This window comes from Mastigoproctus giganteus, chromosome 7 (genome assembly GCF_048544385.1).
Source record: "Mastigoproctus giganteus isolate SK-2022 chromosome 7, ASM4854438v1, whole genome shotgun sequence".
Lineage (NCBI taxonomy): Eukaryota > Metazoa > Arthropoda > Arachnida > Uropygi > Thelyphonidae > Mastigoproctus > Mastigoproctus giganteus.
This window is the reverse complement of record NC_143581.1, coordinates 140,550,956-140,568,597: the sequence shown is the minus strand read 5'-3', so window position 1 is coordinate 140,568,597 and position 17,642 is coordinate 140,550,956. Positions and strand designations below refer to the sequence as shown.

Sequence of the window (17,642 nt, the reverse complement as noted above, 5' to 3'; positions counted from 1 at the left end):
CCCTCCCTCTTAGGCATGAGCACTAATATAGTGGTGGTGCAACAAGGCATGAATTATGCTTCGAATCAACATGTTTCGTTTAGTCAGCGTTATTTTCTTGTAACACTTGAATGTATGTTTGTGAGTTTGAAGCTTGATGCTCCCCAAAGCCTCTCTAGGAGAAAAGGACACTAACTTGTTGATCATTGCAATAACATCTTGTTTGTTCTCGCCCAAAGGGTCTTAGGGAGCATTATTTAGCTACAGCAAAATGTGCGTGTGTAGACTGCCGCAATGTTGAAATTCTATGTGCTTGAAAAAGTTGACCATTTAAAATTGACCATACGGGCTATAATGTTTCGACTGCAATACGGTCATAATTACATCCACAGTCTTGAAGTATATCGCATAAGTTACAGTGATTTAATTCACTAACATTGCCTTCTGCATGAAGTCTGTGATGCTTGCGTCATCCTCACTAATATCATGCCTGTTATTCTGTAACTTGTACAATAGCTGAAGCAAGCACAGCCAACAGATTTCATTAGCACTCAAGAGTCATGAACACTGTAGGTTTACCGAGCTGTCTAATCATAGTGAATAGATCGTTCTTACATTGAGCCTAGTGGTAGGTTGAGTTTGGAATTGTCCTTAGGAAGGCCAAAATGTTTTCAGTGTAGCTGTTAATGTATTGTTTGGATTGAACTTGCTTGCAGGTCAGTTTATTTGAAAGCCACCATCAAAGAGTCACTTTCTCAATCTCATTATCTTCATTGCCACGTAAAGGAGATGATATGGAGTAATACAGCATCAGTCAGATTGTCTGAGCTTCTTGTTGCCATCATGAACGGAGCACACGTAAATGCTCTCTGTGTTCTGAATTGTCCAAGATAAATGCTGGGAAAGGACAGTTCCCCTGCATGCTCTGCTGTACGTTAGTTTCTGTTGAGGCGATTCTAAGGTAGTTATTGTCGCTCCAAAATATTTGCTGTTGGGCGATGAGCCTTTCCTCAATTGGAACTGCTTTGCTTCTGTCATCTATAGCCAAATTAATTTCCATCTGACTGTCATCAAAGAATGACTGATCTATCATGATTTGTTACAATCGAAAGAGAGGCATGTCAGCCAAATACTGAAGCCACACTTTAACCACTCACTTTCTTACTAACCCGGTCAGATGGCTGGACTGGTGTATTTTTCTGCATTTTATATGCACATTTATACAATGATCGTCATCAAAATCCCTTGGCAGGTGATAAGCCATCATATTGACTGAAACAGGCACATTGATCACTTGGCCTAGAATGCTATATTGTCTATGTGCATGTCTCATAGACAATGGAATTTCTGGGTAGACAAAGTTATTTGACCTAGATAGCACTGGAATGGTATTAAGTAATCCTCTGCAGCTGTTACGCATGAGGATCCCGATGTCAACATCGGGAAACAGTTCATATCAATAGTGTATGTTTGGTAGCTGGTTTCTTTGTGTCGTTTTCGAACCATAGACAATTGAAAAAATAGCATACATAACACAAATAATTTTTCATTAATCTCTTTTCATACTCTCTCTCTCTCTCTCTCTCTGAACGTATTTATGTAAATAGTAGTCAGCATAAGGAAAAGGAACTTGATCGTTTAAACTCATCTGTTCCACAGTTGGAGAAATGTTCCTTTGTACATAATTAATACTCTCTTCGGAGAGATCATTGTTAAACGGAGCAGCATTGGTTGAAGGCACTGCTAAACCCAACACTTGATTTTCTGTTTGTGTTTTAAGCAATTTCGATAATCTTTTTTGTTCTCGTACACTCATTGCTACCTTCATCTTTATTTTCTTAGTTTTTATCACTCTTGCTCGATACTCTCAAGAATGCTCTGCACTTGACTTCGGCATCATTGAACAAATTTTCCAAAATTATTGATGTGAAAACTTCTATAGCAGCACCTAACAATAGAATGTAATGAAAATGCAAGACAAACAGTCGGACTTCTATATAACAAAATTGATCGTTTGCATGAAAAAATTTGTTAAACAGAAATTTCGTTATAAAGAAATATGACCTTTTCAACAATGAAAAATACTCTAATTCAACATTCAGAAAAATTGTAAATGATGGAAAATAAAGCAGAAATAAGTGGAAATGAATAAATTTTCAAACATTTTAAATCAGTTAATTTATTAACACATACATATTAAAAAATGGCTACTTGCAACATGCACACAATATATAAGTACAGTTTTAAGAATTATTTTGTAAAATATTTGGTTATTTTTTGTTATACGTTATATTTTACTGTACATCATTCATATTTCATCATTCATCTTCTGCATTTGTTTAAACACTCATATTTTCTGGCACATTTTCTTCACATTGATGGCCTCGATGCAAAGTTTCAAATGATGCCAACATTTCGTGTTTGGAAGATTTAATGTTGCCCCCATTTTCATCTAACTCATCACCGATATTGTTACTAGTTCTTTGAATACTCTCCAGAATGTTGAGGAACTTCCGTAGCCAGGTGGGAAGGGGCAGCAGTGCGTAGCACACGCTTCTTGATTAGACCGGGGTTCGAGCCCGTCACCACCAAATACGGAGAATGCGGAAAGGTCAGGGAATGACCACCGCATATCCCGGAGCAATATGGCCTTAGTTGCTAATGCTCCTAAAAACCAAATAACTAACTAACTAACTCCAGAATGTTGGAGTCACTCTGATATTCAGCTACTGTGACTGAATAGTTGGAGTTCACAATAATTCTCATCATTGTCAACTCTTAAAAATTTGTCAAGAACATTTCTCCTCTGATCAAACCTCTTGCTTGGAGTTCTTCCCAAGCTTGCTTAATGTCTTGTAGCAGTTCATCCTTCTCATCACTTTTTTTGAAAAACAATTTTTAATTGTTGTTTCTGTCACATCTTGATTCTGCACTTTTATAAAAGATGAAATGTTGGCAAATTTGAAAACTGTGAAGAAAATGTTCCAAAATATAATGGCATACAGGCAATAATTTAAAAAAAAAAAAAAAAAAACTATGCATTATATCACCAATCTCCAAAAAACCAGCACGAATTAAGGATTATTGCTAAAGAACTTGATGTGGAAACTATCAAGATTGGTCATGTATCCGGGCCACATGGGCAGCTTGCGAATGGCAATTAAGGGTTGGAGGAATTATCCCACTTTGTGCAAACATTTTGAATCAGAAAGTTAAATAAATTCGTGGTATCACTATAGTAAAAGCAGATAAATTAATTATTCTAACTATGAATGCTGTCGCTAATTTGAAAAATTTTGAAGGAAATTATGAACCTAAAATTGAGAGAATGTTGAAGTTGAAAGAATTTGAAGGAATTGAAAGCAAGAACACGTTTAAAAAACTACCTCTTGACAAGTTATTACTGTTTGCAGACAACCAAGTTGTGGTAGCACGGCATGATGATGGGTAAACTATATAGGCAGAAAGTTACTAGAAGAATATAAAACATGGGGACTGACAGTTAATTTTAATTAGTCATTTAATGAATCGAAGTGAAGAGGTTCTGGATTTAGATGGAATAAAGGTGAAAACTGTACAACAATTTAAATACCTGGGTGCAATTATTCAGGCTGGTGAGTTACCTGCATGGGAAATTGAGAGAAGACTGGGTGAAGTTAGAAAGGTCATGGGAATGCTTAATTCTATGCTATGGAATAAAAATATTATTAACAAAACTAAACATCAAATATATAATGCAATATTACAAACTGTTTTATTATATGGATGTGACTTGGACCTTAACTGAAAAACATAAAAATAAACTACTAGCTGTTGAGATGGATTTTTGGCGAAGATTAGCAAGAAAGTCTCAGAGTGCCAGAAGTGACTGAAAAAGTTAGAAATTACGTGATAAGGAATACAATGAATGTCCAAAAAAACCATTATTAATAAAATAGAGGAGAAAGATTGGAGTGGTTTGGCCATGTGAAGAGAAATGGAGGACGATAGATTGCCTGGGGGAGCCGTGGAATCGGTGGCGCGGAGAAGGAAAAAGAGAGGAAGACCCAGAAGGACCTGGATAGAGGGCCTGAGAGCAGCCATGAATAGAAAAGGACTGGTGGATGGAGATTGGGAAGATAGGAGAAAATGGAAAAAAGAATAAAGGAATGTCTTTTCGATGTTAGGGTGAGGAGAACAGTTGTAAAAACAGAATAAATCCTAAGAAGAAGAATAAAAGTTATTAAGGATAAGTTATTAATGCAACAGAGTAATTTTAAATTAAATAAAGAAAATAACGATACTATTGATGATGAGTCAACTATTAATCATACTATTGATGATGCTGGGTCGGAAAACTGCTAGCTTGGTGGGGGATACGCAGACTAAAAGGTTAACAGTGGTTGCAGGCAGAGGCAAAAGTGATTCTTGCACTGCTTCTGTTAGAATGAGCAGCAGCCTGGAAAGCAACGCAATGGAGATTTCCAGGACTGCTGGGAGTCATAGTGGAACAAATAAATATATGGGCTGTGTTAGGGTAACTAAGAGAAGAAACAGGTGCATGTATACTTGCATGTACACCAATGCTAGGATTATAGTTAATAAATTTGATGAAGTGCTACTCAAGCCATCCAAGGCAGATATTGTTGTGATATCAGATATGTCTCACACAGACATAAGCAGCACAGAATTGGAATTTGGGTGAGTACAATGTGTACAGAAAGGATAGACAAGACAGTAAGGGAGGAGGGGTTATGCTGTTAGTTAAGAAACACATAAAATCTAAGGAAGTGCATCCAATTGATGTTGGTGGATAATTCAATGTTAAGTCTGTTTGGTGTGACTTTTTTTTTTTTTTAAGCAATGGAAAAGGAAAAATGATTAGGTGTGTTGGATGACTGTATTCTACAGCAACATGTTCGAGAGGCAACCAGAGGGAGTAATACTCTTGTTTAGATTATCACCAGTGATTATTCATACATTAAGAATTTGCAGATAAAGGAACCAATGGGTGACAGTGATCACAGTGTACTGATGTGGGAATTACTTAAATATGTAACTACCATCAAGGTTAAAGGGAAGTGCTTTTGTAAAGATGACTACAGGGGTTTCAGACAGTTTTTAAATTCTGTACGGTGGGATCAACTAATGATGTCACTAAAGTTGAATTTGAATTCTAAATGGGAAGCCTTCAGGGTCTTAATTTCGGAGGCTACTATACTTTTAATTCCAACTAAGAAATACCATTCAATGTTTAGGCCTAAATGGATGTCAGATGAACTAATGAGGCTCATGGCAGAGAAGAAAAATGTATGGGATGCATGTAAACTATCAGGTTACACAGAAGCTTATAGCAGATATAAACTGTAATCAAGTCACAAAGGAGGTTAGGCAGGCGAAGGCAGATTATGAGAGATCCTTGACAAAGGATGCAAAGAAAAACAGCAAATAGTTCTTTACTTATGTAAACTCTAGAAGGGAAGTGATGAATCAGATAGGACCGCTTAACATAGATGGGTTGACTATTGATGATCATGCTAAGGTAGCTGATAAACTGAATGAGTATTTTGCATCTACATTCACACATGAGGAGTTATTCAATGAGGCGAGTGCTAGAAGTTCATCAAACTCTAACAGGGAGCTAAGTGATTTTGTAATAACTGAGAGCAAAGTGGAGGAGAAATTGTTGAAGTTAAATATAAAAAAGGCACCTGGGGGTGGACGGGATCAATCCAGATATATTAAAACAGGCAGAAAAGGAAGTAAGCAAACCCTTAGCCATAATTATGAGAGCTTCCTTGGACTCAGGGGAAGTCCCCATGGAATAGAGGTGTTCGAAGGTATCACCAATTCACAAAGGGGGTTTGAAAGGTGACACAAATAAATATAGACCTGTTAGATGCAGGATCATCTAGACAAGACTGCAGTAATAGTTAAGACACAGCATGGATTTGTTAAAGGGAGGTCTTGTCTGACCAATTTGATTGGATACTATGATGTGGTCACAAAGGAACTAAATGCCAAAAATAATTTTGATATCATATACTTGGATTTCAGGAAAGCTTTTGAATCTGTTACACATGGAAGACCGCTGTACAAATTGGAGAGGTGTGGCATTAAGGGTAAGTTGTTACAATGGTTAAGTGGAAGACGAAAGAGAGCTGTAATCAATGGACACTGCTCTTTGTGGGACAAATGTTATTAGTGGGCCCACCAATGAATACACAAAACACCCAGCACTATTGGCCCATCGGTGTTTTTTGTATTCATCAATGATATTGATGAAGGTATATCAGAATTAATGTCCAAGTTTGCAGATGATACAAATGTTGGCAGGGATGTTAACGACAGTATGCTACTCCAACTGGATCTAGATAAGTTGGGCAAATGGGCTGAGAAGTGGTATCTGAAGTTTAACATTAACAAATGCAAAGTACTGCATATGGGTAGCAATAACCGAAGAGAAACGTATCAACTGTGTGGTACTACACTTAGAGAAGTGGAAAGTAAAAAGAAATGGGGGTATTTGTGCTGTCAAATATGAAGTTCGCTGAGCTGTGCAGACGGGCTGCCAGGGCAGGTCATGGAGTCTTGTCAGTGATATATAGGAATTTTGCTAGCAGGGACAGGGAGGTGATTATCCCATTATACAAGGCAGTGGTCAGGCCACACCTATAGTACTGTCTACAGGTGTGGAGGCCTCATTTTAGGAAGGATGAGTCACTAGAACGAGTACAAAGAAGGGCAACAAGATTGGTGAAGGGAACAAAGGGGTGCTCTTACCAAGGAAGGCTTAAGTTCTGCAAATTGCAGTGCTGAGAGTAGGCACCTGCGAGGTGATCTGATTGAGGTTGTTTGGTTTTTAGGAGCATTAACAACTAAGGCCTTATTGCTCCGGGGATATGCGGTGGTCATTCCCTGACCTTTCCGCATCCTCCGTATTTGGTGGTCATGGGCTCGAACCCCGGTCTAATCAAGAAGCGTGTGCTACACACTGCTGCTTCTGCCCACCTGGCTACAGAGGTACCACTCTGATTGAGGTGTGTAAAGCCTTGAATGGGTTGAGCAAGCTGAATGCTGATGGGATTCTTCCTGTTGCTCAGATTAAGAACCTGAGGGGGCATAGATTCAAATTGAGGAAAGGCAGTTGTAGGATAGATGTGCAGAAGTTTGCATTTAGCCAGCGGATAGTTGATTGGTGGAACAGACTTCCATCTTTTGTTGTGGAAGTTGATAGCCTAAATAAATTTAAGGCTGAGCTGGACAGGCGTTTGGAAGAAATGGGGGGGGGGGTGAAATGGGAGGTTTTTTTTTTTTTTTTTTTTTTTTTGTGCTGATGCTGCATAAGCTTGCTTTCTTGCATCATGTGCCTCTAGTAATGCTAATGAGGAATTGAAAGAAATTTTAAAAATAACCCCAGGTACTCACATCTGGTGATTGGCTTGGTATATCCAGGGTCCTGAGCTGGATATCATCATTCTTCTCTTTCTTGGTGATTCCCTTCTACTTATGATTTTCTCTCTTTCTCATGGTAACTCTCAGAAATTTTTTTTGGCTGGTGCAGCATGAACTTCAGGCTTCCTTGCACTATGCGTCTAGTAATAATAATAATAACAACATATACTACTCAGAATCATGGAATATGAAAGAACCTTTTCTCTGTGGCAAGACTGAAAAATGAATAAGAAATTTTAGTTTTTTCATAAAATATGAAATAAAAATTAATGATTTTAGAGATTTTGTCGAAGACAGTTTTTATCTTTAATAAAGTGAAATTCCCCTTTCAATTAAGAAAGCCAGAAATATCTTCGAAACCATTGCAATTAGCAGTGCAATCTGAAGAAGCTTTCAGCATTATGAATAATATTGTGACAATTTAACATGTTGCGGATTATGACTATACATCTAAATGAAAAATCATTGCTTCAATTTGATCCAGATCATTACGTCAAATTATTCCTCTGTAATCATCACTCAGCTGTCGAGCAAAGCAGAAGATCGACAACAAATATTAATAAAGAAGTAAATTCTATATAGCAATTTTTAGAATAATTTTTCTTGAATATTTGTTTAATTTTTTTCATGTAATCTGTGATTTTTATGTACCTTTTCTAGAAGAGTTTGTTTTTTGTGCAATTTGTTTTTATATTGTAGAATGTTTTTTGATAGTTTTTGTTATTTGTGATTTGGGGAATATTTCATGTTATTTTTTATTCGCAATATTAAAATTTTATCATGAAAAAAAATGTATCCATTATATTTCCCTAGTTGTTAAAAAAAATAATAATAATAAAATAAAAAAAAGTGGCACATGTGCCGTGTACGTGTGGTAGATGGTTTTATGTGAATCCTTTGTTTTTCTTTTAGGTATTTTGATTTGTATATTGATTACAAAATAAAAGAGCTTTTGTAATGTAAATATTTTATTGAACATTCGCAAATTTTCGTAATTTCGTAAGACAAGATACAATGGTTTATGAAAACTAAAGTAAGAGATGTATACTTGTGATTGTAACGTATCTAAATGTCTCTAGAAAACAGTGCCGATCTTAAGTACCGATCTTATAGTTGAAACGATAGACACAGCTGTTAGGGGGCACCTAACAATGGAATGAATGCAAGATGAAAAATAAATTGTTGACAAATATTTGTATTGTTGCAATCATACTTACTTCAGGAAGTATGATTGTGACATCATACTATTCAAAAATTCTAAAAGGTTAAAACTCGCTATATTATCGTATCCAGGTATCATCGTAATAGAGAGGGGGCATGATGACCAGGCTGACTCCAGATATCATAATGGTCACGAAAAATGCATCACGCGCTCTAATCACACTACTAGTGAGTGCTAGGCTCAGACTAGTGTGAACATGGGAAGTGCCTCTGCCAGAAGCCGCGGATGACATCACTTCCGCGACCGATCAGATTTACTCGACAGGAATCCCCAAGGATGTTTCGCATCAAAAATCCCATTATTAAAATGTTCACAGCTCACCACTGAAGTTAATTAAAATTTCTTGTAATACAGGTCTGTCATTAACTCCTTTTCAGGAGTTGACTCTGTTGTATCAAATATTAATGTTTGGCTCAGACTACACTGGGGTTTTTGAGAACCCCTAATCCTATTTTTGTTATTTCAGGGTGATTCTGTACTTTGTTTAGATCTTTAGTACCACTTCAAGTATCACTCCGTTATTCCTTATTTTTCTTAAAATACTGACCTTTATATCTTTTAGGTGAGGCTTTAGCTTTGTCATAACTGTTTCTCCAACAGCTTCACTTGTTTTTAAGATTGAATCCTCTTTTGGTTTTAGAATAATAACATTTGTTTCCTTTGTGGTGTGCTTCCTTGATTTTGTTTAGTCACTTCATTTTTTTGTACTAGCCTTAGCCACTTGGCTAAGGCTGGTACAGGACAGACATTTTGCAATGTCTGTCCTGAAACCATTCTTTCTCAGTGTGAATTTATGCCCCCTCGTGTGTATTCTGACAAAGAGAAAGGATGCCATCAGCATTCCTCTTACTCCATCCATTAAAGCCTTAAACACGTCAGCCAGATCTCACAGATACCTAGTCTCCAGATGTTGCACTTTGCAAAACCGAAGCCTTTTTTGGTAAGAGTACCCTTTTGTTCTCCTTACTAATATTGCTCTTCTGTGCACCACATCACTTCTAAAATGAGGGTTCCAGACTTGAATGCAGTATTCAAGATGTGACCTAATCATTTCCTTGTACAATGGAATAATCACCTTATCCCTGCTGGAAAAATTTCTGTATATCATTGACAAAATCCCATGAGCCATCTTAGCAGTCCATCTGCATTGCTCAGAGAACTTCATGTCTGACTGCAAGAGATATTTTACCATCAGATCTTTTTGTTTTTCATTACTCTGATGTGGTCCCGCACAGTTGGCACATTATCCTTGGATTCATGACCCTCCTGTTTGTGCTATACGTATGCAGTACCTTGCATTTGCCATTGTTAAGCTTCAATTGCCACTTCTCAGCACATCTGTCTAATTTTACTAGATCTTAGTAGCATACCCTGATTACTGTTTTCAGCCACCTTGCCAACCTACGTATCTGCAACATTAAAAATTAATACTGATATGCCTTTGTCAGTATCATTAATTAACACAGAAAGCAATGATGTGTCCAGCACTGAACCCTGAGAAACTTCACTAATAACAGTAATTTAAGAAGAGCAGTGGTTATTAATAACCACTCTGTCTTCTCCCACTCAACCATTCCTTTATTTGTAGCAGTAACTGTCTTCTAATGCCACTCTTCTCCAATGTATACAGAAGTTTGAGTGAAACAGTGTCAAAAACCTTTTTTGAAATCTAAGTGTATCAGAATTATTTTTTGAATTCAGTCCTTTATAGCTGCATTGTACTATCCAAACAGATTGGTCAGACAGGAATGCCTTTTAACAAATCCTGCTTTATCTTTAGGGCCAGTGCTATCATTAGGCCATCTAGTAGCCACCTAGAGTGCAGACCTCAGAGGGATGCAATATTGACCTTTGAAGGGCACAGTTTTATACAGATTAGTTTTGTTTAACCCATGTAAAAAATACAACTGACAATTTATATTTTTTATTTTAAAATAAATACCACAACACTGATATGAATTATAATTAAAGTCTTATAAAAAAAATTTCTATACTCTGTTTTTTCATTTATCCTTAGTATATGCTGTTCTTTTTGTTTTTCATTTCGAAATTTAGTGATATTCTTGGCAAGAAAAAAAACTCTTATTCTCCTTAGTTGGCAACGTGTTGTTTATAGCTGGACACACATAACATCATGTTGTCATTGAGTGAGTGATAGGTTGTTTGTGCAGTTTTCGTGTAATTTTTTTGCATCTGAAATTGAAACTTTTAAGAGATTTAAATTGCAATACCACAATTCACAAGGTTATTCTGAATGATTTGTGTGCTAAAACATTTTCTTTTTTATTTGAGAAAGATAATCAAAGATTATTGTATTTCTTATTCTTGCAATTTAAAATGAATTGGGAAGTATCGAGTTTTATGCTTTTCATTTGCAAGTAGTTAGCCAGCCTTGCCTAGAGTGCTGGGTGCAAAATAGCCTGCCATTGGCACTGTATCTTTTTTTTAGAGGGAGGTCCCTTTAGACGATAGATGGTCCTGCATTATTTCTTGAATTGGCAACTGCATTGCTTCCTCTGGAGCAGAAGTCAGGCTAACAGGTCTGTAATTACTCATGTCACCTTTTGCCCCCCCCCCCCCCCCCCGTGAATTGCAGATACATCTACATATGTCCTGTCCACAGAGGCCTCCCATGAATCCAAGGATAATTATGGTTAAGGGTTTGCTTACCAACTTTGCTGCCTCCCTTAATATAACTGGATCCATCCCAAGTGCCTTTTTTTTGCTTCAACAATTTCTTTTCCACTTTCCTATCATTTATCACATTAGCTTGATGTTAGAGTTTGATAAATTTCTGGCATCCCCTTCTCTTAAGAATTCCTGATGTATGAATGTAGATGCAAAATACCTGTTCAGATTGCCAGCAATCTGAGCAGGACTATCAACGGTTAAACCGTTGGTATAAATTGGACTGGTGTTATTCATCACCCTTCCTTAACATAAGTAAAGAAGTCTTTGCATCCTTTGCTAAAGACTTTTCTTAATCTGCCTTAGCTTGCCTAGCCACCTTTGGGACTTGATTACAGACTAATTTATATCTACTATACGGTCTACCATATGTCACAATGGACAAAACACGGGTGCACTACTTCAGCCCTGAAACAATAGAACAATCGAAACAGTGAAAGCATCCCTCTTTTTCCCCTTCTAAAAAATTGAGTTCAAAAATCGACTGGGAAAGTCATATGTCTTCTGGGATATTAGGAGTGATCATGGTTGATTTTCTGGAAGGGGTACCACTATCAGTGCCGAGTATTATTCTAACCTATCGAGATGTTACCATTAGGAATTGAAGCTCAAGAAGCACAGGAAATTGGCCAAAAGAGTCATTTTGCATCAAGACAATGTACCAGCACGCACACGCACCACACACACACACACACAGCAGCAGCATTGACTCAAGCAACACTGTGATTGTGGGTTTGAGCTATTGCATCATCTGTCCTACTTGCCAAAATCTACTCAGTGTGATTAGTTGCTATGGGCCTTTTAAGAGGAGCAGGACACTGTTTAGCCTATATACAGTAAACTCTCTGTAATTTCTGTCGAGCATGGGCTAACCTTTTATTTTACCTTAAGCAGTTAAGAAGTCACCACTCCTCCCACTTTTTTTTTATGTATATAGGAGGGAGCAATAGAATGCATCTGTAGATTTGGTGTGAAATTTCAAATATGATTAATTTAATCTTTTTTAGGATGCTATGGTGAGCAATACAAGTGACCAAGTGGTGCTGGTAGGAGCAGCATCTAAAGGTATTATCCAGAGGGAATTTCAGCATAATGCAATGGTATTTAAAAGTGCATATTCTAGGAATCCTTTTGACAATATAAGTGACCAGGAATTAGAAGATTACAAGCGCATTGTTGAAAAGAAGCAACGAGGCGAATCAGGTAGAATTTCTAAAAAAGTTAAAAATTAATTTGCACAATTTCTGATTTAAGTTTAACTCTAACATAGTAACTTATTAAAAATTAACTATGATACATTTATAATAAGATAAAAAGCTTCTTTTTTTTTTTTTTTTCCTTTACAAAGTTTTTATTGGAAAATTTGCATATCCGCTGCTCTCTCTCTCTCTCTGTCTGTGTGTGTGTGTGTGTGTGTGTGTGGTGTGTGTGTGTGTGTGTGTGTGTGTGTGTGTGTGTGTGTTTAAGAAAAACATTTGATTTCATATATATACATAAATAATTCATTGCCATATAAAAATGACTGTATACAGCTAGGCCTCGCATAACTTGAGTTCGATTAATGCGTTTTTCAGTTACAGCTATTTGAAAAATTATACCACTTTTCATTTTACACAATGCAAATTTCCAGTTAATGCAATCTTCTTTTTTCAACTATCGCATAAAAAAAAAAAAAAATTTTGAATCGCGCATTAAGCTTACTGCATGCCGGACGGGCAATAAACAAACGTTTGCCTGCTTCCCGCCTTGGTGCGTTCCATCAACTATCGGAAGAAGACTTGTTACTTGTTTGTCTCCAGCTAATAAAGTCAATGCAGACTTGCATTTAAAAATTCAAATTTTTAAATGAGCCAGATGAAAATGTTACTGCGAAGGAGATAAAAGATAAAATCGTAAAAGAAATAGATGAAATCTTTCATATCGCAGAGAACCTCAAACCTTTTGTTTGAGGTTCTCTGCGATATTTATTTCGCCGAGGCCCAGAGAAGATTGTTGTTGGCTATCGGAAATTGACTGATGAAAAGAAAAGGTCAACACTGTTCAAATATTTCTGCAACAGTCATTTCTTCATCGTGTATTTTATGTCAGAGGTTCCCAAACTTTTTTGCTTCACGGCGCCCTTAGTGTCTCAGTAATTTTTTTATGGCGCACCCAGAACAAAAGAAATACCTAACAGTTCCGTTTAGTAGTTAGGTCCAAATAACTTAATAAGAAATGTTGAAACTGTGAACTACCTCTAGCTAGTAATTCGTGCAGTGTCCGACAGATGTTGAGTATCGCTGTGTTTCCCTCGAAATATTCCGCGGCGCAGTTTGGGAACCGCTGTTTTATGCAATAAACATTTAATTCCATAATTATTTTCATTATCTTTTACATTGTATACAGTTAAAAAGGTATTTTTAAAATTCTTTATGGATAATCCAGAAGGTGAAGGACCAATTATAATTTTTCCTATTGATTATTATATTCGACAATACGAAATTTTTAGAAATCTTCAAGTACCGTGTTAATAGACTAGAAAAGAATAGCGAAAGCTTAAAAAGCGGTATTCACCTTGAAAACAACACTGATATCTCCCTTGTTTTTTCCACCTACAACAAATTAGGATCCTTCTTCAGCACCTATAAAGACACATACAAATATCCTACAAACGACCTTAATAATATTATATACCTCATTAATTGTCAACAAAACTGCAACACATGTTATATCGGAAGTACCACTACTAAATTTGGCTCATCAAAAACATCCAACACCCGTGCCTACTACCATTTCCATAGTCTCATGTCTAACCAATCTGTCACAGAACTTACAACTCATGCCCAGACTCACAACCACAACCCGCTCATCGACTCTGCCATTTCCATCATTAAACTAAAATCCAGCTACAGAATCCTTCAATATGAAGCCCTAGTTATTGAATGGTACAAGCACCACTCTAACCTCAAAATTCTAAATTCTAAACTCCCCTTCAATCTTTCCCCAATTTGAAACCTCTCGAGATTAAAGTTCCCACATGTCAAAAAAGGCATCACGAGAGTATAATTTTTTATTCTTAAAATACCATGCGCGTTCTCTCCCCACACATTGCCAACTGAAGACGTTCTTTAACTAACGAAAGTCCTCGTAAAGACTATTGGCTTCACCGGATTCACTTACAGTTTTTAACTGTTCTTTTCTTTTCTTTTATTTCGATGACAACCAAGGATTGGATGTGTACACTTCTATTTCCTTGCGCCTATTTAACTCAGTCAACTTTTACCTACTTCCCTCCCTTTTAATTTTTCAGTTTAACAATTCAACTTAAACATTAACCACGCTAAATAAGTAAACCATCGCAGATTAATTTCAAGGTGAGTACCGCTTTTTAAGCTTTCGCTATTCTTTTCTAAAGCTTTCGCTCTTCTTTTCTAGTTTATTATATTCGATTAACGCATTTCCATTTTGCACAATGCACTCACGGTACGAATTAATCGCGTTAATCGAGGCCAGCCTGTACTGTACTGAAAATCTCTGAATATGTTGCAAGCTGAGCAGGGTATATCAATTTTAATTTTGCCTAAATGGGATATGGACTGATCAGCTTAGCAGGCTAGATGAGTTCTAAAAAATAGAATAATATACAGGAACTCCCCGACTTAAGTAATACTCGACTTTGCATATTAAGCTTTCGCTATTCTTTTCTAAAGCTTTCGCTCTTCTTTTCTAGTTTATTATATTCGATTAACGCATTTCCATTTTGCACAATGCACTCACGGTACGAATTAATCGCGTTAATCGAGGCCAGCCTGTACTGTACTGAAAATCTCTGAATATGTTGCAAGCTGAGCAGGGTATATCAATTTTAATTTTGCCTAAATGGGATATGGACTGATCAGCTTAGCAGGCTAGATGAGTTCTAAAAAATAGAATAATATACAGGAACTCCCCGACTTAAGTAATACTCGACTTTGCATAAGTTTTTGCTGGCCAGTGCAAACTTAAAAAATTCGCGGAAATGTGTTCTGCATCCCGTAGGAATAAATGGAGGTATGGTGAGAATATCGTAATGTGGACCCGAAACACTTTGTTGTTGTCGTTCGCTTTTTTTTTTTTTTTTTTTTTTTGTTTTGTTTTGTTTTGTTTTGTTTATTTATGTATTTATTTTTATTTTTTTTGTAATTCCTTCCAAGTTCTTGCAATTTGAAAATTTTGCTATATTATTAAGATATTTATCTCTCTAAAAGATCATTTTTATAATGGAAATTGCACTACAATTTCATCGTTATCATATGTTCCGTTATAAGTATCAATTTTGAATGCCTTTGATATTTTTCCAAAGCACGTTTCTGGAGGTCACGACCAAAAATACAATAAAAACAATATGCACTTTCCGATTTATTGGGCTTTTCTGTTAGTTCATCTAATTATAAATGGTTAGTAAAGTCGATCTCATTGCATTTGCGATAATACCAATAACTACATTGCGTGGGTTTTTACGTTACGGTATTATGGTGAAAAGTGTTCCCCTTCACTGAAATATTCAATCATACAAAAAACAAATTTTCAGAAACTTCTCTTCATTCCTATTTACGTATTACAATGATGAAGGGAAAGTGACCAACGAAAAGTGCAAGTGGTGTTAGTGCCAGAAAACAAAACAAAATTGATTTAGAAACGAAGATGAAAATGATTAAGAAGTATGAAGCCGGACAAAGTTTGTCATCTATTGCAAGGGAATTAGGTCTTGCTGCTTCAACAGTGAATACTATTTTAAAGGACAGTGCGTGTATAAAAGAACATGTCAAAGTGATCAGCACACTTAAGATCAACAATGATCACAAAACAGCGTTCAGGTGCTATATCGGAGATCGAACATCTGTTAATATGGATGGAAAATCAGATTCAGAAGTGAGTGCCCATGAGTCTGACTGACCATTCAAGCAAAAGCAACAAGTATTTATAAAGATGTTAAGGATAAATATGGCGAACCCCAACCCAAGTTCGTGGCAAGCAACGAGTGGCTTAATAGGTTCAAGCATCACGCTGGTTTCCACAATGTTAAAGTATTTGGTGAAGTTGCCAGTGCCGATTCTGCAGCTGCAGAGAAATTTTGTGATGTGTTGGAAAAAATTATTGATAAGGGCGGCTATTCAACGCAGCAAATTTTTAATGTTGACAAGACCACTCTGTGTTGGAAAAAAATGCCGGATTGAACATACATTGCCAAAGAGGAAAACGACAATGCCAGGTTTCGAGGCATCAAAAGATAGGGCCACGCTCTTTCTTGGGGCTAATGCAGCAGGAGATTACAGATTAAAACCACTGCTTGTGTACCATTCTGGAAATCCTCGTGCATTTAAGGGCATCAATAAAGCCACCCTACTCATGCATTTCTGATCGAACCAGAGAGCATGGATAACAATATCTCTCTTTGAGCATTGGTTTAAATGCTGCTTCATTTCCGAGGTTGAAAATATTGTAATGACAACGAAGTTCTTTTCAAGATTTGCATCTATTAGATCAGCAGTTTTCAACCTTTTTTTTTAATAACGGCACTCCTAAGTAATTTGTTTTATTTTGTGGCACCACCACTCAATTTTCTGCCTGTTTGATCCGATTCTCTCTCTTTATATATCCATATATATGGATATATATAATACATATATAATTTGTATGTTTGTATATAGTTTTATTCTTTAATAAAATGAAGTACTAAGTAAACGTCAATTATAGAGCATCACAAAATTAAAAAGATACTGTACACCATTTTATAATGAAATAAACATAAATTAAGAAATAATGAAAAGTTTAAGTAACTTAAACCCAAATTACATGGCACCCCTGGAATGTTGTTGCCGCACCCTGGTTGAAAACCACTGTATTAGATAATGCTCCTGGACATCCTACGCATCTAGACAGTGGCGTATCCAGGTATCATCGTAACAGGGGCATGGAGACCAGTGAATTTTTTTAGAATGCAAGAGGCATTCTAAAAAAATTAGGGTAAGGGGGGGCGTATGCCCCTTCTGTTCACCCCTGAATATGCAATTCCCTACATCTAGATGATTTCAATTTGAACGTGAGAGTCATATTTCTACTGCCAAACACAATTTCACTCATCAAACCTATGAATCAGTGTGTTTTTTCAAATTTAAAAGCATACTGTTTACGGACAACATTTGCTCAGGCATTGTCTGCAGTAGGCGATGAGAAAAATTTTATGTTGAGAGACTTTTGGAAATCTTACAATATTTACCACACCAACTTTAATAAGGCCTGGGCGGAAATTACTAAAAGTTGTTTAAATGGTGCATGGAAGAAAATATGCCCACGGCAT

General features: G+C 36.5%; 1 protein-coding gene across 4 annotated transcripts in view; it reads left to right on the top strand.

Annotated features, from left to right (window-relative positions):
- Positions 1-17,642, top strand: part of LOC150083232 (protein hu-li tai shao-like) — a 346,406-nt gene that overhangs the window by 261,148 nt on the left and 67,616 nt on the right. For all 4 annotated transcript variants that reach the window (XM_090377923.1, XM_090377924.1, XM_090377922.1 and 1 more), the window contains one exon: positions 12,331-12,526. In XM_090377923.1, coding sequence (XP_090234049.1) covers positions 12,331-12,526 — 196 coding nt within the window. The remainder of the gene's footprint in view (positions 1-12,330; positions 12,527-17,642) is intronic.